The 26,257-nt window shown below is 38.0% G+C and overlaps 1 protein-coding gene across 8 annotated transcripts in view; it reads left to right on the top strand.

Moving 5' to 3' along the window:
* Nucleotides 1–26,257, top strand: part of PARG (poly(ADP-ribose) glycohydrolase) — a 137,657-nt gene that overhangs the window by 29,306 nt on the left and 82,094 nt on the right. For all 8 annotated transcript variants that reach the window (XM_064594944.1, XM_064594946.1, XM_054508278.2 and 5 more), the window contains 2 exons: nucleotides 20,362–20,454; nucleotides 24,943–25,100. In XM_064594944.1, the coding sequence (XP_064451014.1) occupies nucleotides 20,362–20,454; nucleotides 24,943–25,100 (251 nt within the window). The remainder of the gene's footprint in view (nucleotides 1–20,361; nucleotides 20,455–24,942; nucleotides 25,101–26,257) is intronic.

The raw sequence follows: 26,257 nt of genomic DNA, 5'->3' as shown, positions 1-26,257 counted from the left end.
GTCGTTGCAAATGGCAAGATCTCATTCCTTTTGATGGCTGCATAATATTCCATTGTATATATATACCACATCTTCTTTATCCATTCATCTGTCGATGGACATCTTGGCTCTTTCCACAGTTTGGCTATTGTGGACATTGCTGCTATAAACATCGGGGTGCACGTACCCCTTCGGATCCCTACTTTTGTATCTTTGGGGTAAATACCCAGTAGTGCAATTGCTGGATCATATGGTAGCTCTATTTTCAACTTTTTGAGGAACCTCCATACAGTTTTCCAGAGTGGCTGCACCAGCTTGCATTACCACCAACAGTGTAGGAGGGATCCCCTTTCTCCGCATCCCCGCCAACATATGTCGTTTCCTGACTTGTTAATTTTAGCCATTCTGACTGGTGTGAGGTGGTATCTCATTGAGGTTTTGATTTGGATTTCCCTGATGCTGAGCGATATTGAGCACTTTTTCATGTGTCTGTTGGCCATTTGGATGTCTTCTTTGGAAAAATGTCTGTTCATGTCTTCTGCCCATTTCTTGATTGGATTCTTTGTTCTTTGGGTGTTGAGTTTGATGAGTTCTTTATAGATTTTGGATACTAGCCCTTTTTTTTTTTTTTTAAAGATTTTATTTATTTATTTGAGAGAGAGAGTGAAAGAGAGAGTACATGAGAGGGGGGAGGGTCAGAGGGAGAAGCAGGCTCCCTGCCGAGCAGGGAGCCCGGTGCGGGACTCGATCCAGGGACTCCAGGATCATGACCTGAGCCGAAGGCAGTTGCTTAATCAACTGAGCCACCCAGGCGCCCGGATACTAGCCCTTTATCTGATATGTCATTTGCAAATATTGAAGGAACTTTTCTGAGTGGCAATTTTTCCTTCTCTGAAGAGAAGGAGTTGTTTTTCTCCTCAGCTGCCAGTGCTGAACCCCACTACATTGTTGAATTGTTTAACCCTGTCCTAGATCTGTGAAAGCCCAGGGTGATGCTTGTAGACCTGGGCTGGCGTGGGTCTCCTTTTTCATCTGTGCCCTGTGGCGCATGCTATCAGAGCCAGTCTTGACTTACCACTTAGAGAGGAGCTGAGTCAGACATACCACCCAAACATAAGGTCAGCTAGAAATGCTTAGGGAAAGGGGCAGAATAGAATCATCATAGACATCAGTTGAATAAAGCTAGGGGGGCCCACTAAGTTCAAAGATTTGAATTATAGGTAGAAGAGAAGCTAAGACAAATTCTCTGGAAAAAGGTGGCTTTAGTGGCCTGTGGCCTCAGATCTGGCATCGGGCACCCTGACTTTGGGAGGTCACATACGAATGTCCAACAGCCTTTGTTCCCTTGAATCCTTTGCCATCTGGTTATGTCTCCTCTTTCCTTGTTATCTGCCCGTCTTTGACACCTCTTTCCCTCTAAGCCCTGTTATTGATGTCAACTTGAGCAACTTGGGTTGATATTCATGTGGATGATACTAGTCATCAACTAGTACTAGTCTGACTGGAGTCTATATGTGAGACCCACTACTGTGTTAACCTATATGACCATGAATGGTCACAATTTGGACCTGGTTATCCCCAGGGCCAATTCCTTCACTGAAGTCATGAGTTCTGAACTACTCTCTTACCATAGCCTCCTAGTCTTCAATTCACATATTCCTGCTGTACTCTGTTTTTAAGTCTGCTGCTTCTATCTCTTTTCTTCTGGGCCACTGTTTCCCATGTTATGTTGCTCACATACTGTAAATAAAGGATTGAATGGTCAAGTTAATGTGCTGCATAATCTACTCTCCTATTGGGAATAGTTCTGAGGAGTCTTAGAGTAATGAAACCTGCTTAGTTTTGGTTAATTAAACATTTTTTCCCAAACTTATTTACAAATAGTACCCTTTTCTGTATAATAACTTATGATTTCCCTTATAGCTGGTATTCCATGGAACACACCTTGCAAAACAGTTGTAGTCTGTTGGCTCTCCCCTGCCTTTCTCTTCCTGCCCAGCCTGGTACCTGGAGTCTGTTTTTTCATCTGATTCTCATTGATCTTTAGTATCTGCTCGTTTTCAACTCTGATAGCATCTGGCTACCTGTTTCCTTTCCTCTTTACTGAAAAAAAAGGAAGGGAAGGAAGGAGGGAGGAAAGCAGGAAATAAATCATAAATTTTTTTGATAGGCCTTACTGAGAGTCCCTGTTATTGAATCTTAACTTGGCCTTTGGTTCTTTTTTGCTGTCTTGTGTATATTTTTCCTCATTACTCTTTGGTTCTGAACCTTCGCAGTGTTTTCTAATCTTCACGTGCACTCTACTGTCCATGTGTTCCTACTTCACACCTCAGAGACATCTAAAAGGTAAATTTTTTCAGTTCCTTTATTTTAGGTTTTCAATGTTATTTATTCATCTCTTTCTTGTTATCTCAAAGGAAAAGCTAGTTTTATTCCATTCCTTAAATTCAGCAAGTCCAAAATAGAATTATACTTTAGGATACAGATGTCACTCTTATCTTTTCTGGCCTCACCCTTCTCCCAAAGGCCTGATTAACACTTGCCCATCTTTACTGCCCCTGTTACTTCTGTTATGGACTTTTTCCTTGTTCATCTCCCTTAGCCTTCCTTGAAGGAGGCTGTGATTTGATTTGTTCTTTGTTATGTCCCTATCACTTAACCTAGTGCCAAGAGCTTTAAATACCACTTAATGCTGGGCACATTCAGATCTCTATCTTCAGCTCTTTTTCTCTGTCAGCTTCTTATATTAAGACACCATAATTTTACTTCCTAAGCACTTCTTGAGCCTCACCTCTATTTCTACTATACTTGTCTAATCCATGCCGTCTTTATGACTCAGATGGTATATTGCACCAGTCATCCAGCTGACCCCCATGTTCAGTGTTGTTCCCTTCAAATCCATCCTTCATGCTGCTCACACACAGCTCTCTGAAGCATATATCTTCAAACCTTATGTGGCACCTCATCTATTTTCAACTCTCCTGGGTGATATTTATGATGTTCCATGGCCTTGCCTTTGCCACTTCTCCAGCATCATTTCTTGCCACTTCACTGCTCCAGATATTCTAATGACTGTTGCTTACGATTCCTTGGCATGCTGTTGGCTTGCTCTTAATCCACCTGTCCAGACTCAGCAGTCTTTATCTCCTCCAAGAACTCTTTCCTCTCTTCCCAGAGAGGAAAGTATTTTTATCTACCAAAAACTCGTCTCTGTGCTCACAGTAGTACCTCCATGAACTTGTCGCATAACACCTGATCTGTCTACAAAGTGTCTGCGCCCTTCATGAGCCTGAACTTCTCTAGGGCATCTTAGTGTTTTCTAGCTTATTGCTGGTGCTCAGTAAATGTTTCTTGAACTAAATTCAAGATATTCAAGAAGAGTAGATTAACACACAAATGTGGGTCTTAAACCACAGTTTCTTAATGGAAGATTTAGGAATTATTTGTGTAAAGTGATACTTGACCATTTGAATTTGGTAGTTGGTATCAGAAAAAGTGCGGTCAGCACACACAACCCTTATGGTTGTTTATATGACATTTTTACCCTAAAAGGTAGTGAATTTCTAGAGAACAGAGACTTTGTGTTGTCTGTCTTTATTGCTCGCAGTACTCAATATGATGTCCCAGACAAAGTGAGTGCTCAGTAGGTGCTTGAACTAAATAGCAACACACTACTAGAGTTAAGTATAAAGTAGAGGTGGGGCCTCCTGGGCTGTTCTCTTTCTTGGATTCCTGAGCTCAGCTAATCCACAGTCCAAGGACCCATTTACCTTCTTATTCTCTACATGTAAGAAAAGAATGAATGCCGCAGGTGATAATTGAGCCTGAACTCTTAATCTATTTTATTTGATGCAGCTAAATGCTATACCAGTTGTCACAAATCTTCAGTTTTATATAGACTATAAAGCCAAAATTATTTCAAAAGGAATATCTGACCATTTTCAAACTCATTTGTATTCTAAAATGAATTGCAGTTACCCAAAGTAGCTCAGTGCAGTTGAATTAAAATAGTTGCACTTAAAAATCCCCAAACAAAAAGGTATAGATTTAGTCATATGTATTTGTACCGTCCAGTTCTACATATGTCTGGAAACTTTTGAAACTTCCTTGGATTGCTCTGGTGATTTTCTCTGCAATGGAATAACAGTAGCAAATAGGACTGGATCTGTATTGTCCAAACAGTAGCCAAAGCCATATGTGGCCGTTTAAAGTGAAATAAAGGGGCACCTGGGTGGCTCAGTCATTAAGCGTCTGCCTTCGGCTCAGGTCATGATCCCAAGGTCCTGGGATCAAGCTCTACATTGGGCTCCCTCCTCGGCGGGAAGTCTGCTTCTCCCTCTCCCACTCCCCCTGCTTGTGTTCCCTCTCTCGCTCTCTCTGTCAAATAAATAAATTAAATTTAAAAAGTAAAGTGAAATAAAATATGAAACTCAGTTGCTCAGTCACACTGGCCACATTTCAAATGCTTAGTCAATACGTGTGGCTGGTGGCTAGAAAGGTTTCTTCTGTACTGGACGGGGTCATCTCTCAGGTTCCTTCTGTGATGGACATCTTGCTGATCTTACTACCTGGAAGCCACTGGTTTTCAGATTTTTTCATAGGGAGCTTCAGAGATTTCTTAACATTCTTTGATCACATTTTGAATTTTTTTCTACATTGGATATTGCCTGAAATAACTGAGTTGAGTAGAGTCTGGTCAGTTTTTTAAAAAGATATTTTCATTGTGGGGCGCCTGGGTGGCTCAGTTGTTAAAAGCGTCTGCCTTTGGCTCAGGTCATGATCCCAGGGTCCTGGGATCTAGTCCCGCATCCGGCTCCCTGCTCAGCGGGAGGCCTGCTTCTCCCTCTCCTGCTCCCCCTGCTTGTGTTCCCTCTCTCGCTGTGTCACTCTCTGTCAAATAAATAAATAAAATCTTAAAAAAAAAAAAAAAGATATTTTAATTGTAATAGCATTTGTTTTCTACTACTTAACGTAATTTTTTCCTCCAAAGAATCTGCCACCAGGGGGTGCCCTCAAACCTTTTTGGGAAAAATAGGTGTGTTTAGCCTTGTTAATAAGAGTGAAGCTTGGACTAATAATATTGATTTTTAATTCATGCTGTATAATTTAAGAATTAAATTAAGAATTAAGCACTATAATATATATGTATGCACATTACTTGGTTTATATGGCAAATTATTTTTCTAGTGGTGTGTGAGAAGCTGTCTTTGAACTATCTTAAAAGTTACTTAAAACTAGGGACACCTGAGTGGCTCAATCGTTAAGAGTCTGCCTTCGGCTCATGTCATGATCCCAGGGTCCTGGGATTGAGCCCCGCATCGGGCTCCCTGCTCTGTGGGAAGCCTGCTTTCCCCTCTCCCACTCCCCCTGCTTGTGTTCCCTCTCTCACTGTCTCTCTCTGTCTGCCAAATAAATAAATAAAATCTTAAATGAAAAAAAAGTTACTAAAAATAAGTAATTTTGAAGTATTTCTTATAGTTCAAAAATATTCTCATTAAATTTAAAAGTATAAATTATAGTAAAAGATTGAAGTTACTACTCGCTTACATTTCTTGAATGAATTAAGTTCATCTTGCTTCCAGGACTAGAAAACTTACATTACCATTAGCTATTTCTCTGAAATCTTGTCATGTTCAGTTTGATTGCCTGGCTATAAAAGATGGATAACAGTGTGACTCTGTGGTATTGAAAATATCTGTTGGCTTGTATGTAATAGCGTCGTGGTTTGGTGATGTTTGCTAACGTGATTGATGGATATGGCCATGTAGTCATACGGTAATAGGAGTGAGAGATGAAAAAGACCTATCAGAGCATCTTGTGCTAGAGTGGGATTGTTCCCTAAAGGATAATCATTTACCATAACAGTATTGAGAAGTAAATTCTTCTTTGGAGACAGAGGATAATGAGGATGCGTTATTATGCTTTGTCCTAAGGTAAGAATAATCTGTGCATTTTATTATTAGCATGAAAAAAGATTGTCATTATCAGTAAATACTGTTTAGAGAAGAGCTTCCTTCATGTTTCATAAACCTACACAATTTTATTCATGTATAATCCAATGAAATTTGTGTAGGAGATATTGTGGCAGTTGTTGATTAGAGGCATAGTTTAAGAACTGGATGAAGATACTCTTCCTAAATTGGTGTTTCCCAGATTAGTTGTTAATTATTTCAATTTAGGAGTACATGATGGTGAAATTTCCATCTACAAAACCTGTGAATTTTAAGGCAATGGTGGCTGGTTTTCTGAATGAAGAGAGAAAATAGTGCAGAGTTGTGTCATGAGCAACAAAACAGTGATTGGGAGAGGCTAGAAATGGAATTGTGAGGACCCTCTGGGAGAGCCCTTTCTCACCTCCTTCCTGATTTCTCTTGCCTATACTGTCTAATACGAGCTTGGCTATGGGCTTGGAGATTTGGAATAAAAGGAGGTTCCACTGCTTAGCACTCTTTTTCCTTTTTTTCCTTCTGTTGGTGACAACCAATGATGGGGCAGAAGAGGAAGTGCCTATAGCAGCCTGATTTACCCCATATTAAATAACTATCAAATTAATAACAGATTATTTCCAGTGTAAGTTACAAGATAAATACTTTGAAGCCTCTTTTGCATTATCCTTAAATCATTTCAAATGCTTATAATGAGCTGTGATTTTTATCAGTGCTCCCCAGATTTAGTCATAGCACTTTGAAAATTCATAGGGGAACTCTTAATAGCTGTTTAAAGAGGAAAACCAAACCAAAGCAAAGATGATAGAGAGTCAGGGTGGCTTCTCAGTGCAGCTCTCTTCCCTGTGCCACCAGCACTGACCCTTGTTAGCACTCACCCTTTCATATCACCTTGTTATCCTCCACAACATTCATTTTGTACCTCTTTTGCTGCCTTAAGGTAACAATTTTAGACGGTCTTAAATAGGTGCACAAAATAATTCACTAATTTCTGAAAGATACTTTCTTAAATATGAAAATGTTAGGCTAGCTATTTCCTGAAAACCAGTAGGGCTTTATTAAAATTTGGGGAACATTTTTATTGAAGCTGTAATTGTCATGGATGATACACATGAGAGATCACCCTGTGGTTGGCCTGTCAGACTTGCATGAGCCTTCCGAAATTAAGGGGGAGTGAGTGAGTTTGTTTTCTTGTAAGCTGTCACATTCTTCTCTTCAAAGTGTCAGCCTGAGTCACGCACAAATAAATGTTAGAAACATTCACCTTCTCCAGTTGATTTTTTTACCCTTACATAATTTAGTGCTGTAATTGGCTTTTTTCTCGCTAACATTTAATTTTGTAGTCTAAAGACATGCCTGAAGAATAAGTGGATCTGAAAGATCTTGATAATTCTGACTTATGTTATTTCTTTTTAATTTTTTTAAAGATTTATTTATTTTTAGAGAGAGAAAGAGGGTGTGCAGGGGGGGCGGGAGAGAGGGATAGGGAGAGAGTCCCAAGCAGACTCCATGTTGAGCACAGAGCCCAACACGAGGCTCAATCTCATGACCCCAAGATCACAACCTGAGTGAAACCAAAGATTCTGCTGCTTAACTAACTGCCACCTATATGCCCCTCTTTTTAATTTTTGATATATGAACCTGTCTCTCAGACTTGGGATCTCTAGAGGTAGCCCCATTAAGTTTTAGGTATATTATAGAAAGCTCACTCCATATACAGTTTAATTTACTTTTCCTTAAAAAGAAAAAAACAAGGCAAAGAAAGAAGGAAAGAAACTCTAGTATTTGCCCTAAGCAGTGGAGATTCTCATAGGCAGTAGAGAGGAGGAAGAGGATGAGCTTTGTAAAATTACCTATGATAGAAAATTTCAGTTAATTGAACAGATATTTTTATTGAGAATGTTACATATGAATATCAGTGTTCTAGGCATAGTGAATCAACATAAATCTTTTTTTTTTTTTAGTATTTATTTATTTATTTGAGAGAAAGAGAGCACGCATGCATGCGTGGGCAGAGGGAGAGGGAGAAACAGACTTCCTGTTGAGCAGGGAGCCCGACATGGGGCTTGATCCCAGGACCCTGCGATCATGACCTGAGCCGAAGGCAGATGCCTAACTGAGCCACCCAGGTGCCCCCATAAATCTTATCTTCAAGGAACTTCTAGTAAGCACTAGTAGGCATATCCATAAATAACTACAATATAAAGAAGAAAGTCTTAAGTGTCTTGTGAAAAAAAGTACAGATAAATTGCAAGAGGTAACGTTACCTTCTAGCTGGCAAATCAGTTTGAATAGACTTTGAAGCAACATGTTGTTTGAACAAGACATCAAAAGGTTAGGTAAGTTTTATAGATGAGTAGGAAAGATATTGTAGGTGTAGCACAAATTGTATCTGTGGCAGCACAGGTAGGTACTCAAGAAGAGTAAATTGCTGAGTTGCCTAGTACGTAAAATGCACACAAGGTGGTGTGTATGTGTGCTAAGGAAGACTAGACAAGCATCTAATGCCAGATAATTGGTTATTAGTTCAAAGAGTTATACTGTATTGTAAAGGCAATAAAAAGCCATTGAAAGCTTTCAAGTGGAACAGGGACACACCAGGGTGTACTTGTGCAGAAAGTGAAGGTGGGCCAGCAGTAGGGCAGCAGTTAGATTATTGTAGCACTCTGGGGGAGATTGGACGAAGGGCTGAGTCTCAGGGTAGCTTAGTAGTTGTGATTAAGAGGAGGTAATGCGTATCTAAGTTCCTACTGGATTAGTCAGTAGGACTTGGCAGTTAATTGATGTGGGGGTGATGAAGGAAGAGGGAGGCTCCAGAAAGATCGTGAATTACTGGCTCATTAGATTATTACTGTTATTATTTTGCATTTGTATGTGGGGCTTTAGAATTCATAAAACCCTGTTACATCTGAGCCTTCATAACTCTGTAAGTTAAACAGAGTTAGAATTATCCTTATTATAGATGAGGAAATAAAGAATTCAGGAATTCTTGTTAATACAGAGAGAGTAAATGCAGATCTGCACCTCTGACTGTAGTCTTCCAGTTTCTTGGGCAGTGCTCATTCTCTAAAACCTGGCAAGCAAAGCCCTGGCATCTAGTCTTTTTTTTTTTTTTTTTTTAAAGATTTTATTTATTTATTTGAGACAGAGAGAATAAGAGACAGAGAGCATGAGAGGGAGGAGGGTCAGAGGGAGAAGCAGACTCCCTGCCGAGCAGGGAGCCCAATGTAGGACTCGATCCCGGGACTCCAGGGTCATGACTTGAGCCGAAGGCAGTCGCTTAACCAACTGAGCCACCCAGGCGCCCCCTCTGGCATCTAGTCTTAATTTATGTCACTAAGTGTCAGTGTGGGAAATTGCTTTACCTCCTTTGAGCTGTAGTTTCTTTAAACGTCCTTATGCCTTCTGTTTTTCAGGGATACTTTCAAGGTAAAATGTTTTATTTTGATTAACTCTTTATTCAGCAAATAATAGTGAGTACTAAATACTATGCTTGGTACTGGAATACAAGATGTCAGAGATACAGTCCCTGCTGTTGCAGTGTTTCATAGATTGAAGGAGAGGAAACAAACATGTGAATAAGTTACTCTCATAAGTGCTGTAGTACAGGTTTGTGCGTGTGACCACGGAGTCACAGAGGAAGGAGAAATTAGGAAAGTCAGGGAAAGGTAACTAAGTCCTGTCACATATTTAGTCGTTTAACTATAGTAAAATGTTAAAAAAAGGCAGAGGGCAAAATACATATCATTATCATAATAGTAGCTACTATTTGTTGGAAAGCTTCTAAAAGCAAAGGAACCCCAAGGATTGCTAGTAGCTACCGAAACTAGGAAGAGGCATGGAAAGATTCTTGCCTAGAGCTTTCAGAGGGAGGATAACCCTGCCAGCACCTTGATTTCAGACTTGTAGCCTCCAAAACTGTGAGAGAATAAATTTTTGTTGTTTCAAGCCACATAGTTTGCAGTACTTCATTACAGCAGCCTAAGGAAACTAATACAATGTCGTAGTGGTGTAAGAGTCAGTTGTGATGATCACCGAGTAATATATAGAATTGTTGAATCATTATACACCTGAAACTAATATAACATTGTATGTTAATTATACTAAAATAAAAACAAAATGAAACAATCAAATTCATCCGTGGAAAACCAAGAAAACCCAGCAATAGACCCATGATTATATAATCATTTGATTTTCAACAAAGGTGCCAAAGCAATCTAGTGCGAGAAAGAAATGTCTTTCAACAAATGATGCTGGAAGAACTGGATATACATATGAGGGAAAGATGAACTTCAGCTGTTCCTACATAGCATACATAGAAAATAATTCTAAATATAAAAGCTAAAACCATAAAGCTTCTAGAAGAAAGTACCTTTGTCATTTAGGCAATGATTTCATAGGACACAGAAAATATTAGCCATAAAAGAAAAAAAATTAATGAATACTCATCATCTAAGGACATTAAGAAAATGAATAGACAAACTAAAGACGGAGAAAATATTTGCAAAAAGTTTCTCTAACAAGGGGCTTGTATTTAGAATATATAAATAACTACAATTAAAAATTAAAAAGACAAACAACCTTATTAAAAAATGAGCAAAAGTGGGTGCCTGGGTGGCTCAGTTGGTTAAGCGACTGCCTTCGGCTCAGGTCATGATCCTGGAGTCCCGGGATCGAGTCCCGCATCAGGCTCCCTGCTCAGCGGGGAGTCCGCTTCTCCCTCTGACCCTCCCCCCTCTCATGTGCTCTCTCTCTCCTCTCATCCTCTCTCTCAAATAAATAAATAAAATCTTTAAAAAAAAATTAAAAAAAAATGAGCAAAAGAATTTAAAAGACATCACAAAGAAATGCATACAAATGACCAGTTAGCACATTAAAAAGTGCTCAATATCATTTGTCATTGGGGAAATGCCAATGAAAATTGGAATGAGATATTAGTGCACAAACAATAGAAAGGCTGAAGCTAAAATGACCAAGTGTAGGTAGAGATATGGAGCAACTGGAACTCTCATATTTTGTTGTTGGAATGTACAGTGGTACTACTACATTGGGGAGAGGTCTGGTAGTTCTTTAGAAAACTAAACATTTATCTACCCTATGATCCATTAATTCATTAATTCTGGGGTTTTTTTGTTTGTTTTGTTTTATTTTGTTTTTAGAGAGCGAGAGGAGGGACTGGGAGGGAGAGAGGGAGAGAGAGAATCTTAAGCAGGCTCCATGCCCAGTGCAGAGCCCAACTCGGGCTCAATCCCACAACCCTGAGACCATGACCTGAGCTTAACTGACTGAGCCCCACCCAGGCGCTCCTAATTCTGTTCCTTTCTATACCCAAGAAAAATGAAAGTATGTGCACAAAAAATCCTGTGTTTATAGAAGAATGTTATAACATCTTTATCTGATAGCCAAAACCTAGAAATAGCCCAGTTGTCTATCAACAGGAGAATGAATAGACAAATTGTGGTGTATTCATACAATCGAATAAAATAATAAAAGGGAACAAAATCACTGATTAAACATAGATATATCTCAAAAACATTGTGTTGAGGAAAAAAAAGCCTTACATAAACCAGTACAGGTCCTTTGTTTCCAGTGCATAAAGTTTTATAAGAGGCAGAACTGATCTATAATAGAACAGATTTAGAACAATGATAGTCCCTCAGGTGTGGGGGCAGGAGTTTCCTGGGAAGGGGCATGAGAGAACTTTTAAGGTTCTTTTTTTTTTTTTTTAAGATTTTATTTATTTTTGAGAGAGAGAGAGAGCACAAGTAGACAGAGCAGCAGGTAGAGGGAGAAGGAGAAGCAGGCTCCCCGCTGAGCAGAGAGCCCGATACAGGACTCGATCCCAAGACCCTGGGATCATGACCTGAGCTGAAGGCAGATGCTTAATTGACTGAGCCACCCAGGCGCCCCAGAGAACTTTTAAGGTTTTGATAATGTCCTATATCTTGATAAGGGTCTAGGTTATACAGGCATATGCATTTGTAAAAAATTTGTTGAGTGGTAATAATGCCACTTAAATATACCGCTTAAGATTATTTTATTTCATTGAATTTAAATTTTACTGCAAAAGAAAAAAACCTAAATATTAAATTAAATATTAAAGTATACTTATTGATATGCAGGCTGAAGTGATGAATGTACAGATGTCACCAATTACTTCAAAATGCATTTAAAAATGGATTGATGGGGCGCCTGTGTGGCTCAGTTGGTTGAGCGACTGCCTTCGGCTCAGGTCATGATCCTGGAGTCCCGGGATCGAGTCCCGCATCGGGCTCCCTGCTCGGCGGGGAGTCTGCTTCCCCCTCTGCCCCTCCCCCCTCTCATGTGCTCTCTCTCTCTCATTCTCTCTGTCTCAAATAAATAAATAAAAAATCTTAAAAAAAAAAAATGGATTGATGGATGGTTAGATACGTGACAAAAGTAAATATAGAAAAATGTAATTTAATTATAGAAACTACTGCATATATGGGTATTAAGTGTATATTTTAACTTTGCTGTATTTTTTTATTATATTATGTTAATCACCATACATTACATCATTAGTTTTAGATGTAGTGTTCCATGATTCATTATTTGCGTATAACACCCAGTGCTCCATGCAGAACGTGCCCTCTTTAATACCCATCACCAGGCTAAACCATCCTCCCACCCCCCCCCCAGAACCCTCAGTTTCATATAATGTTGGGAAAAATAATTACTATAGATAGGGAATTATACATCTATACTACGGAATACTATGTAGCATTCATCATTCTATTACATGGGAAGACTTCTATGGCTTTCTCTTATGGCAAAAAACCAAGTTGCAATAAAATACAGTATACCATTAAATTAAAAAATTAACAAAGTTGAGTAGTTATTTTAATTTCAGGATCATAGGATTATGACTTTTTTCCTCTTCAAATTGTGGGGTGTGATGTAATTTTTTTTGAAAAATTATGTAATAAAATTTAATAGGCTAAACTTGTATATAAAGGGGTTTTTTTGAAAATTTTCATTAAAAGAGATTATTAGTAACTTTAAAGTTTTACTGGGATCTAACTAGGTTTAGACCAATAGATAAAATGGAATGACTTAAGGTATTTATTATATTCATTGATTTGTGACTGGTCACTTTTTAAAAGTTGTTTGCTATGAACTGTTTAAAGTAGATCTATGGAAACTTACTCTTTTAGTAAAATGATGGTAGTTTTCTGATTTTTTTCAGCTGCAGGTTTCACTTACTCTCTCCAAGTTCAGAAGTCATTATTTATTTAATGCTTTCTGTGTGCCAGACACTGTACTTAGGCATTATGACTAATGTCTGTAGTAATAGAGCACAGTTCACAGATTTAGTTTTAGTTGGTCAAGTATGCTAAGAAAGAAGAAATAAGTAAACATCTCTTCATTTGCATGCTTCTCGAGATTTAAATCATTCATAATGTTTTGACATTTGGCAAGTCAGTTACTCTTTTTTAGTAGTTTGTCCTTGTTTCTATCTGCTAAAGAAGAAAGAAAGATAGCCTTTGTATAGTCATTGTGATGAGCTTGCAGTATGACCCATGACAGTCCTTCAGGGTTAGGGCTGACCTGTTGCGGGGGGGGAGGGGGCGGTGTCACAGAAAGAGCATAGGGCTTTCTGCTGTGAGACTCATGAGGTCAGTGATCATGTCTGTTATTGTTTAGAGTTCTATCTTCATTCCTGGCACAGTATCTGGTACATAATAAGTACTCAAAATATTTGTTTACTGGCCAGTTGAATTAACAAAGAGATTTATAGTTTAAGGAGAAGAGATGAGCAAAATAGCATTATAATTTTGAAACTCACTGTGTCAATTCTGAATGAGACATACACATAATGGATTTGTGGGACTAGAATAAAAAGAACACTACACATACACACACACACACACGCAGAAACACCTGCTGCATGTAATTATCTGTGCAGACTATCCAATAGAGAACAGGGCTTTACTTGTGGGAAAATTTAACGAAGCTCTCCTTTTATTGTCTTATGTTTATTTTCCTTATAATCATCATTGCCATTACTATAAATAAACATAATATATGCTGTATTATAAGTAAACATTTACTATTTATTGTTTAAGGTTCTTGCTACTCTGGAAGTAAAGAAATGACTTACATTTTAAAAACCTTTCATTATTTATATCTTGGTTTACATTGTATAGATTAATAATAAATAATTTATAAAAGGTAGCATCTGCATAAAAATATAGTATGTGAGAAGGTGTAAGATCATGGTAGGTTTTTAAATTATACATTGTCTCTCAAATAGTAGTTGGGTTGGTTATGTTCTTGAATGATGTTTTTTTATGTTCTCATTTGCGTTTCCAAAGCAGCATTTAGACATAGCTCTGAAGTGTTGACAGTTGTGAAGAAGTCCAGTGCAGTAACGTTTTATCAGATAAATAAGTGATATTTTAAAGCTTGTGACCATCAGCAAAGCATGGCAGCAACTACTTGGTATGTCAGTTTTAAAAGACAAGGACAGGTACCCAGAGGAGAAGCTGTCAGCCCATTTAGACACATAAAGTTTAAATGTCTTTAGGTTAGAAATGTTTCGGTAGACATTTCTCCCCGTCCTTCTGCTAAATACAGCTAAAAACCCTGGACACTAATAAATATAAGAAGACTCTGAAAGGTAGAGAAAAGACTGACCAGCTAGGGTCTGTGGGGCCCTAGAAAAGTACAGTAGACGTCTAGCAGGGAGTTTGAACTCTCACCTCCACCCAGTGGCACAAGATGTCTTCCCCACTCCTCATAAGTAGAGGGCCTGAGTTTCTACTCTGAACTGGCAGTAATGAAGCAGCTCTTGCCTTCCTTTGTTACAGAAGGCTTGCTAAAACAAGATTTAAATAAGATCCAGAATCTCCTAACATAATACCCGAGATATCCAGATTCCAATAAAAAATGACTCATCACCAAGAATCAGGAAAATCTGAGTTGAAATGAGAAGACAATCAATGGACCCCAACCCCAGGATAAACAGATGTTAGAATTGTGTGACAAGATTTTAAAGCAGTCATCACAAAAGGCTTCAATGAGCAATGAAAAATAGTTTCAGGAAATAGATAGTAGCTACAAAGAAAAACCAAATAGAAATTTTAGAACTGAAAAATACAATAACTGAAATTTTTAAAGAAATGCAATGGATGAGGGGCGCCTGGGTGGCTCAATCGTTAAGCATCTGCCTTCGGCTCAGATCGTGATCCCGGGGTCCTGGGATCAAGCCCCACATCGGGCTCCCTGCTCCGCGGGAAGCCTGCTTCTCCCTCTCCTACTCCCCCTGCTTGTGTTCCCTCTCTCGCTATGTCTATCTCTGTCAAATAAATAAATAAAATCTTTAAAAAAAAAAAAAAAGAAATGCAATGGATGAGCTCAATGAGGAAATGGAATGACAGAAGAAAGAAATGGTGAACTTGAAAAAGAACAACAGAATTACTCATTTTGAACGACACAAAGAAAATAGACTGGCAAAAAAAAAAAAAACAATTTAAGGACCTTTGCGATTATAACAAAAGATCAAACATTCATGTCATTTTAGTACTAGAAAGAGAGGAGAAAGAGGTCAGATCTGAAAAAAATAGAAGAAATAGTAGCTAAAAACTAGAAATAATAGTTGAAATTTTCCCAAATTTTACAAAAGACATAAACCTACAGCTTGAAGAAGCCAAGAGAACCCCAAACAGGATAAACCCCAAGAAATCCATGCCAAGACATTTAGTCAGACTTCTTAAAAGGCAAAGAAAACATTTGAAAGCATTAGGAGAGAAATGACACATGGCCTGTAGGAGAAAAACAATTTGATAGTGGATTTCTCATCAGGAAACATGGAGACCAAAGGAATTGATACAATATTTTCAAAGGAATAAAGGGAAAGAAAAGTCAACCCAGAATTCTATATCCAATAAAAATATTCATCAAGAATAAAGGGGAAACCATGATTCTCAGATGAAGGAAAAGGAAGAGACTGTCATTAGTAGACCTATCCTAAAAGAATGTCTAAAGGGATTTCTTGAAACAGAGAGGAAATGATAAAAGATGGAATTCTGGAACATCAGGAAGGAAGAAAGAACAACAGAAAGAGTCAACATGTAGTAAATAGACTTTTTTTTTGAGTATTCTAAATTGTGTTTGACATTTTCTCTTTAACCATTTTTCAATAATTATAACACTGTGGTTCTCAGTGTATGTAGGGAAATATTGAAGACAATTATATTATAAATGGGGAGAGGGTAAAGGGACTTGAACAAAGGTAAAATTTCTCTACTGGAACTGTTAAGATGTTGACACCAATAAGCTGTGATAAGTTATATATAATGTAATGTCTAGAACAGCCAATAAAATCTATTCGAAGAGATATACTAAAAAACATTTTAGATTAATAAAAATGGAATTCTAAAATATGTTTAAGTAACCCATAGGAAGGAAGGAAAAAGAGAACAGATAAAAGAAATAGAAAATAAAAAATGAAGTGAGTATTCGCTAACATATTCATGATTAAATGTAAATAGTCTAAATCTGCCAATTGAAAGAGATTTACAAAGTGAAAAAAAAAGTGATGCACTATATGCGCTTTATAAGAAATCAGTTCAGACATAATGATATAGGCAGGTTGAAAGTAAAAGGCAGCTTTATTTGTGACAGCCAAAAATTGGAAACAACCAAAATGTCCCTCAGTAAATGAATGGTTAAACAAACTGTAGTATATTGATACCATGGAATACTACTCAACAGTAAGAAGGGAGTAACTATTGATGTTTGTATCAACTTGATTTGATCTTAAGGGCATTATGCTGGCTGAAAAAGTCAATCTTAAAATGACATATACTATTTGATTCCATTTATATAACAACAAAATTATAGAGATGGAAAACATACATGGTTGCTAGGGCTTTAGGAATGGTTGGAGGAAGGAAGGTGTGGCTAAATGAATAGCAGGAGAGAGAGATGTAGTGAAACAGTTTTGTATTTTGATTTTGGTGTTGGTTGCACAAATGTACATGTGATAAAAATAGCATAGAGTGATACACACACTGTACCAGTTTTAATTTCCTGGTTTTGATATTGTTATAGTTCTGTAAAATGGAACCATTAAGGGAAACTGGGGGAAGGTAAACTGGATCTCTCTTTACTATTTTTTTTTTTTTTAAGATTTTATTTCTTTATTTGACAGAGAGAGAGACAGCGAGAGAGGGAACACAAGCAGGGGGAGTGTGAGAGGGAGAAGCAGGCTTCCCTCAGAGCAGGGAGCCCAATGCAAGACTTGATCCCAGGACCCTGGGATCATGACCTGAGCCAAAGCAGATGCTTAATGACTGAGCCACCCAGGCGCTCCTCTATACTATTTTTGCAACTTCCTGTGAATCTATAATTATTTCAAAATATGTGTTTTTTTTTATAAAATTTTTTTTTTTTTAAGATTTATTTATTTTGACAGAGAGAGACAGCGAGAGAGAGAACACAAGCAGGGGGAGTGGGAGAGGGAGAAGCAGGCTTCCCGCCAAGCAGGAAGCCCGATGCGGGGCTCGATCCCAGGACCCTGGGATCATGACCTGAGCCGAAGGCAGACGCTTAACGACTGAGCCACCCAGGCGCCCCTCAAAATATGTTTTTAAAAGCAAAAGATGAGTTATAAGTAAGAAGAGTTTGAATATTTTAAACAAATGTGTTAGTATGTTTTATGCATTTTCAGGTAAAGGAAAGCAGGTATCTTTGATGTGTACCTCTAAAATGGTAGGATGCCTTCTATGACTAATTTAGTTTTTATTTTTATTAAAGAGACTTATAATGAAGAGGCAGCCATTTAACCACAATGAACTCTACCCTTTTTTTTAAGAAATTGTGTTAACTTCCCATTATAGAGGATTAGGATTTAGCCATTGTTCACTTCCCCCTTCACCATTAACGCAAACCTTATTTCTACTTCCCATTTTCCTACCATAGTTATCATTATTTCAAATAAGATCAATATTCTGTTTTTTTAAAGATTTTTTTTAAAAAAAGATTTATTTATTTATTTATTTGACAGAGAGAGGCAGTGAGAGAGGGAACACAAGCAGTGGGAGTGGGAGAGGGAGAAGCAGGCTTCCCACGGAGCAGGGAGCCCGATGCGGGGCTTGATCCCAGGACCCTGGGACCATGACCTGAGCCGAAGGCAGACGCTTAATGACTGAGCCACCCAGGCGCCCCTAAAGATTTTTTTTTATTTATTTATTTGAGACAGAGAGAATGAGAGACAGAGAGCATGAGAGGGAGGAGGGTCAGAGGGAGAAGCAGACTCCCTGCCAAGCAGGGAGCCCGATGCGGGACTCGATCCCGGGACTCCAGGATCATGACCTGAGCCGAAGGCAGTCGCTTAACCAACTGAGCCACCCAGGCGCCCCAATATTCTGTTTTTTTAAAGCAGGATAGTAAAAGCACTATACATGTCTAAGATATGATTGCTTTTCCACTCTTGCACAACTTTTTTGTTTTCCCCAGAATTAATAATTGTCTTGTGTTGTTCACTTACTTAGTTTTCTTTATATCTGTGATTGAATCCCAAACTCCATGAATTGCAGGTATCTTTCTTTTCATTCTCAGTATTAGTTTTCCCACTGTCCCAATTTAAAGAGGGAGGTGAGCATAGGTTGGATTTTTAGCATATTGGTATAAAGACAGTTCTTTTTTTTTTTTTTTTTTAAAGATTTTATTTATTTATTTGAGAGAGAGAATGAGAGAGAGCAGGAGAGGGGGGAGGGTCAGAGGGAGAAGCAGACTCCCTGCCGAGCAGGGAGCCCGATGCGGGACTCGATCCCGGGACTCCAGGATCATGACCTGAGCCGAAGGCAGTCGCTTAACCAACTGAGCCACCCAGGCGCCCTAAAGACAGTTCTTAGTGTTAGAAATTCCCTGTAAAACCAGAGTGGATTTAAATTGTTACCTTTTATATTTACACACATACCTTGTGCGGCTGCAGGTAGATGAATGAATATTCCTTTATTCCAGCTTATAGCAAAGAAAGTCTGTAGGTTTGTAAAGAGTCTGTATCCTAATTAATCCCTTTCACGTAGAGAAGTGAGGAGGGCAGTGGAGGAGAGGTGGGAACACTTGGGTTCTAGTTTTGATTTAGTCGATAATTGACCTTCTCAAGCTGGGATAATCAGGTAGCCTCCTTGGCCTCAGTTTTCTTTTCTTTGTAATAATGACAGAATCAGACTGGATTAAAAGTGAGACCTCCTTTAGTTCAAATGTAATTTTAAGTTGATAAATGTTTTACTTTAATCCTGACTTAACAGATTAATTTCCAAATGTTTAATTGGTTAATTCCAAATTAAAGATGTTTTCATTTTCAATACTTTTAAAGACATACCCTGAATTTTAGAGAGAAATTAGATCAAAAGACCTAAAGTAATTTCTAAAGCCTGTGGGGATGGGAAATTATAAAAGACAAAAATGGGCCAGGAATGTTGTCTTTTTTGTGCTTCAAATTATGATGTGGGAATTGTGGTTTTAACTTCCCAAGGATGCCTAGAAAGAAAAATTCTAAGGTCATCAGAAACCTCATTGTTTACTACCCAAGTAGGTTAAATTTGAAAAATATACACTGCTCTGAAATAATTAGTAGGGTTTTTATGGTGATTTTTAAAAATTATAGCTATTGAAGCTGGATGGATTCTTGAGGGTTTCTGGGAGAGTCCTTAGTGGTCTAGCAGTTTTTAGTTGTAACCAAGGGCAAAATGTGCTGTTTTTTTTTTTTATTTGCAAGTGTTTTATTTAATTGTGAATGTTGATATGAGAGATATTTGATATTTGGGATACTTAATTAGTTTTCAGAGGGTATTCAGGTAAATTAGATATGTTTGAAATTGAATTTGTAGGGCACCTGGGTGGCTCAGTTGGTTAAGCATTTGCCTTCGGCTTAGGTCATGATCCCAGGGTTCTGGGATCGAGTCCCGCATCAGGCTCTCTGCTCAACGGGGAGTCTTCTTCTCCCTCTCCCTCTGCTCTTCCCCCTGCTTGTGCTCTCTCTGTCAAATAAATAAATAAAATCTTAAAAAAAAACCCAAAAAAACAAAACAGGGCACTTGGGTGGCTCAGTCATTAAGCATCTGCCTTCAGCTCGGGTCATGCTCTCGGGATTCTGGGATCAAGCCCCGCATCGGGCTCCCTGCTCAGCGGGAGGCCTGCTTCTCCCTCTCCCACTCCCCCTGCTTATGTTCCCCCTCTCGCTGTCTTTCCGTTAGATAAATAAATAAAATCTTAAAAGAAAATGAATTTGTAAGTTCACCTGAGTTCCACCTTAGTGCATGTCTATTGGTGTACTTTTACATGTGTTTACTGATACTGATAATGTGCCTTATGGGATCCTATTAAAAGCAGGTATGTAATTTAATTTCATAACAAACATTTGTTCATTGGTTATTACTCACTAATATATTTTATTGGTTTTCAGGTACTTGAAGAAGCAGAAGCTCAACATTTATATCAGTCCATTTTACCTGATATGGTGAAAATTGCACTCTGTCTGCCAAATATTTGCACCCAGGTTAGTAGAAATAACTTCTTCCTCAGTAGCTTTCTTGGCACTCACAATTGAATTTCTTTTAGACTCTAATGGCCAAGGGTCAAAGAGAGAAAAGAGAGAGATGGGAAACAGTTTTTGCCAAAGAGTATAAGGATTTTGCTATACTGAAAAGAGGTTAGAGGCTAGAGGGAATGCTGCAAAAGGACATTAAAAATGCAGCATTCAATTTCTGAGCTTCAGTTTACACTGTTGAAGTTTGCTTATTCAGACTCCCTATTCTCTTTTTGTTTAAACAATCTCTGACTTAAAAAAAAAATGTCATTATTCCACAACATACTAATGGATTTAGAACATTTTATCTTCAGAATGGCTTACTACCTCACACTCCTTACCCCCCACAGTGGTGTATTGTATATCAAATGAGCTCATGGTGCTTTTTTAACTTTTAAAAATGAAAGAAAGAATCTGGTATTACTTCTTTTGGGGGGGAGTATATTAATTATAGCTACATAATAAATTACCTCAAAATTTCATGGCTTAAAGCAACAAACATTTATTATCTCACAGTCTCTGTCAGGAATTCAGGAGCAGCTTTGCTGAGTGGTTCTGGCTCAGGATCTCTTTTGTGGTTGCAGTCAGGGTGTTGATCAGTGCTGTACTCTTCTGAAGGTTTCACTGAGACTGGAGGAGCCACCTCTAAGTTGGTTTACTCACGTGGCTTTTGGCAGAAGCCCCCAATTTCTTTTTTCTTTTTTTTAAGATTTTATTTATTTATTCATGAGAGACAGAGGCAGAGGGAGAAGCAGGCTCCCCAACAGAGCAGGGAGCCTGATACGGGGCTCAATCCCAGGACCCTGGGATCACAACCTGAGTTGAAGGCAGGCACTTAACCCGACTGAGCCACCCAGGTGCCCAGAAGCCCTGTTTCTTGCGATGGCCCACTCCATAGGCTGATTGGGTTGTCCTCACGACATGATTGGTAACTTCTCCAGAACAAGCCACCTAAGGGAGAAAACAAGAAATTGGCAGTGTCTTTTTTTTTTTTTTTTAAAGATTTTATTTATTTATTTTGAGAGAGAGAATGAGAGAGAGAGAGCACATGAGAGGGGGGAGGGTCAGAGGGAGAAGCAGACTCCCCGCCGAGCAGGGAGCCCAATGTGGGACTCGATCCCGGGACTCCAGGATCATGACCCAAGCCGAAGGCAGTCGCCTAACCAACTGAGCCACCCAGGCACCCTGGCAGTGTCTTTTTTGACCTAGTTTTTGAAGGCACCTACTGTCACTCTTGCTGTTTTTCTGTTGCTTCCAAATTAGTCACTAAATCTAATCCACACTCAAGGAGATGGTAATTAGACTCTCTTAGAAGGAGGAAATATCAGGGTGCCTGGATGGTGCAGTTGGTTGAGCGTCTGACTCTTGGTTTTGGCTCAGGTCATGATCTCAGGGTTGTGAGATCGAGCCCTACATTCACTACACACTCAGTGCAGGGTCTGCTTGAGATTCTCCCTCCCTTGCCCTCTACCCCTCCCGCTCGTGCTCTCTTTCTAAAATTTAAAAAAAAAAAAAAATTTTTTTTTAAAAGGAGGAAATATTAAAGGATTTGTGGACATATTTTCAAATCAGCACCATAAGAGGTTTTTGGTTTGTTCTTTATAATTTTCTTCCTATGTTTCTCACAACAGTGGCTTGAATTTGCCTCTGTCTTTTGTGTCTAGAGCCAGATCCCTTGCTGCAAGGATGCTAGCCAGGGTTTTGCTAATACTGTTGCTTCACAGAGGCCCTAGGGACATTTTGGGTGAACCAGTTTACAAATGTGTGAAATGGTTTAACACACAGCAGTTTGTCATTGGGGGTACCCCCAAAACCACAAGCATAGTCATTGGGACAATCTAAAAACGTAGCCAAATGCCTGAGGGCCATGCCATCTTCAGTTGAGAACCACTGTATGTTTTTTGATGTGCCATATTTGTTAGCATTTTACTGTGATATTTCTAATTTTATGTAACTTTAATTTCACATCATTAATGCATTGTGTCTGAAATAAGTTTTTCTGTTGGGCAGGGAAAATATATATTAATACTCCTCTTCTTGTTTATGTTGGAAGTTTTTTGCTTACTTATATGTCATGTTCACTCTTTTTCCTTTTTCTCCTTGCTTTCTTCCTTACCTAGTAAAATCTCCCACTATCTCTTAGGTTCTGCTTAACTTTTATGTCCCCTGCGAAGCCTTCCCTACCTCTCCTAGCCAAAGTTAATCCCTCCTATAACATTCAAGTCACACTTAGAACATTATTTTGTAATTTATATCTTTATATAATTTCCCCCTACTATATTATATTCTTCTTGAAGGGAAATCCTCTTTGTGTCCCCAAGTTTCATGTGCTTAATTAAATGGTTTTTTAATTCAACTTGTAGTTCATAATTGATAGTATATAACCTATAGACATGAATCACTTAAATCATCTTCTCTTCCCCTTGCACTTAGGCAAGAGCATTTCCATATTTTATGTGATGAGATATATATTCAAAAACATCTAAATTTATAAGCTCTAATAAGGCACTTGGTAGAACAAAATCAGATTTGTGGCTCCCCAACATTTTGACCTGGCTAAAAACAAATTTGTTCTTCCATTCATGTATTGGTGGGGACAACATTTTAAATCTGGGCTTTATACTGTACTGAAGAGTAAATCCCTGCTATAAAAGTTAACATTTCACTTTGATATCAAAATATATCTTTGGCAAATTAAATTGCATATGTGGTTATTTAATGATTTATCACATTAACATTCTCTAGGCCAAACCAAAAGGTAAATTTTAGATTTTAAAAAGGAAATTAAAAGAAGGAAACAAATTTTGGACATGAACTTTTTGAAAGATCTTGGTTCATATTAAAACAGTCTCTTACTTTAGCTGAGCACTTGATAAGATCCACATTTTCTAGTTTTCCCCAAGTATGAGCTTTCAGTCATTTCTCCTCCAAGAAAATAGAAATCAATTACTCTATTTAAAATTGTACTGCTTTGTGATTTGGGGGTTAAGAAATGTTTGTGTTTATTGTTCATTAAGCCTAAAACATCACCATTGATTTTTAAAGTCATTTTTATGGATAACTTGGTAAATGGCAGTTAAAAGCTCATTTTTAACTAAAACTAAGTAACAGTTTGTTTGAAGCCATTGATACATTGTCACCTTTTCTAAACTCATTGCTGGGTTGTAAATAAATGTATAGGGTGGGAAATGGAAATCCATATGACCTGTTTCCTCTTTCTTAGAAATGGTAATTGCTAAGGCCTAAAAGGAGAGAATTTTGGATATTGTAGTGATTCTTTCCATTTCCCTTGTTTGTTTATCTTTCTATTTTCCCAAGGGAAATAGTTGAACTGCAAATTTAACCTTTTCTTTTTCTAGCAAACTCTTATTCTAGCACTGATGTACATTTTCTCTTACTTAGAAAAAAGTTAATTGTTATATCATTGCAGTTTTGATTTGTCTTGCCTGCCTTTCCTCGGTTTCATTTTTGGTGTTGATTCCTTAGATATGATCAGGACAGTTGTCTATGTATACTGGTTTGAAATGAATGCAGATACCCAGGATTCTTAGTTCTGGGTCTTATTGAAAGGCTGAAGGAAAAGCATCTTAAACATTATGTTGGAGCATTTTAAAACTTTACAACTGATACATAAACTTGGCTTTACAATCATGTCTTTGAAAACATGTAGTTTAAACATTTAAAATAGAATAAAACCCACTGAATATAATAGTCAGATCCCATGCATTATACTGAAAAGAAAAGGTCAATGAATTTGGATTTGGTACAACTAGAAAACATTTCCATCATAAAAACTTAGAAGGAAAAATGTCCTGTGTCTTCTTGGCTTAAAATGAGTATGTAGGAAATGCCTGTCTTCTTACAAGTTATACATAAGTCTGTATTCACATGTCCTATTAATTGCTTTAATAAAATTAGATTTAGGTCTCATTAAGAAATTGTCAAAGTAAAGTGTGATTCAGAATTAGAAGGAAAAGACTTATTTATTGAATTATTTTCCTTAGATCATTTTATTTAGGACTAAAATAGAAAAATTGCTCCATCCAGCAATCATAAATACAAGTGAGAATAAAATTTAGCATAGGTAACAATAATAGCTAAACTCAATGTTGCATTTTTATGTTTCATCTTTTGTTTTAATTTTTCATTACATGGGTAATGTGTTTTTATTTCCTACTTGCTAAAGCAATCTTGTTTTCCACTAATAAGTAATGTTTTGTGTTCTTTTCACTATCATTATTATTGATTAGAAATCTGCAGTTTGTCAAACAAGTACACTTTTCCAATCATCCTTGATGAACTGCCCTTGACTTCAACAGTACTGCTGATATAAGGATTCAAGAGTGGCCTGAAATTATTCCTGCCTTAATTTAGCAAATGCAATTTGGTGCCTCTGCTTTTGAAATTGCTAAACTAATTATTGCTCTTCTTGTCTGTATATTTTGTTTCCTCTATCAGCCAATACCACTCCTTAAACAGAAGATGAATCATTCCATCACAATGTCACAGGAACAGATTGCCAGTCTTTTAGCTAATGCTTTCTTCTGCACATTTCCACGGCGAAATGCTAAGATGAAATCCGAGTATTCTGGCTACCCAGACATTAACTTCAATCGGTATGTTTTCAGAGAACACCTCTTTAAAAGTGAAATAGAGAAAGGTGGAAGGAACTAATATTTGTCCAGTGATTTGCCATAGGCCAAACATTTTATGTCCAGTTATCTAATCTTTATAATGCAGTGAGTTAAGTGGTATTTTTGCCATTTTGCAGGCAAGATAATTAAAATTCAATGAAAATCTTTGTTATTATATGGTTACTCTCTATTATTAACACTAAGAAGGAGTGGGGAAACAATGAAAAATACCGTCATCTGTGTAAGAGAATTTATTTAAAATCCCAGCAAGAGATATCCATTTTATACCATATTCTCTTTGATTATGTAAATACCAGTTGTGAGGAACATGTTGTTAACCTAATTTTGAGTCAGTATGTTAAGCTAAGTTTGTTTTAAGAGAATAGTATTTAGTCATTTAGTTCAAAAATACAGTGAGCAATTACAGTATTCTCCACAGTTTGTTAAGTGCCTTGAGGGTTACAAGAGAAGGGATGAACCAGTTTCTGACTTCTGTGCCTTTCTCTCATCCACAAGGCCTTTATTCCTTCTTCAAGCATCGGTTCGTGTGTCACTGCTTCTGATAGCTCTGATCCTGCCAGGATAGGTTTGCTACTCCTTAGGGTTCCTATGAAGGTCTGTATATACCTCTGTTATATAGAGGAGAGGTATACAGCATTATGATACTTTATAAGAAAAGGGTATAGTTTAATAAAGGAAACCTTTCTTGAAGAAATAACTTTTGAACTAAGTATGAAGGGGTGAGTAGGAGTTTTTGCCAAGGAGAAAAGGAGAGAGGATTACATTGTGGGCAGGGGGTACAGCACGTACAAAAGTACCGTGGTAAGAAGCACATGACATCCCCAGGGACTGAGAGAAGACCAGTGCAGCTGCAGCACAGAGAGAGAGGATAAGTTGCAGAAGGAGATGGGGGCCAGTAGGCAATCCTACTGTGCCTAGTAGGCCTTCTAAGGCAATAGGAAGTCTTTAAAGGATTTGGTCTGGGAGGAGGGGGAAGCTGATGTATTTGATCTGATCTGCATTTTCAGAAGTTTATTCTGACTACAATGTGGGTACTGAGTAGAGAGGGGCCATAGTACAATGAGTTTACCCAGTTGGAGAGGCTATTGCAATACACCAGGAAGGAGAGGATGATAGCT

The sequence above is a fragment of the Mirounga angustirostris genome, unplaced genomic scaffold, assembly GCF_029215605.1.
Source record: "Mirounga angustirostris isolate CCGP_5_RB_7025 unplaced genomic scaffold, mMirAng1.0.hap1 SCAF_6, whole genome shotgun sequence".
NCBI classification, from domain to species: domain Eukaryota; kingdom Metazoa; phylum Chordata; class Mammalia; order Carnivora; family Phocidae; genus Mirounga; species Mirounga angustirostris.
This window is presented reverse-complemented; position numbering and strand designations above follow the sequence as displayed.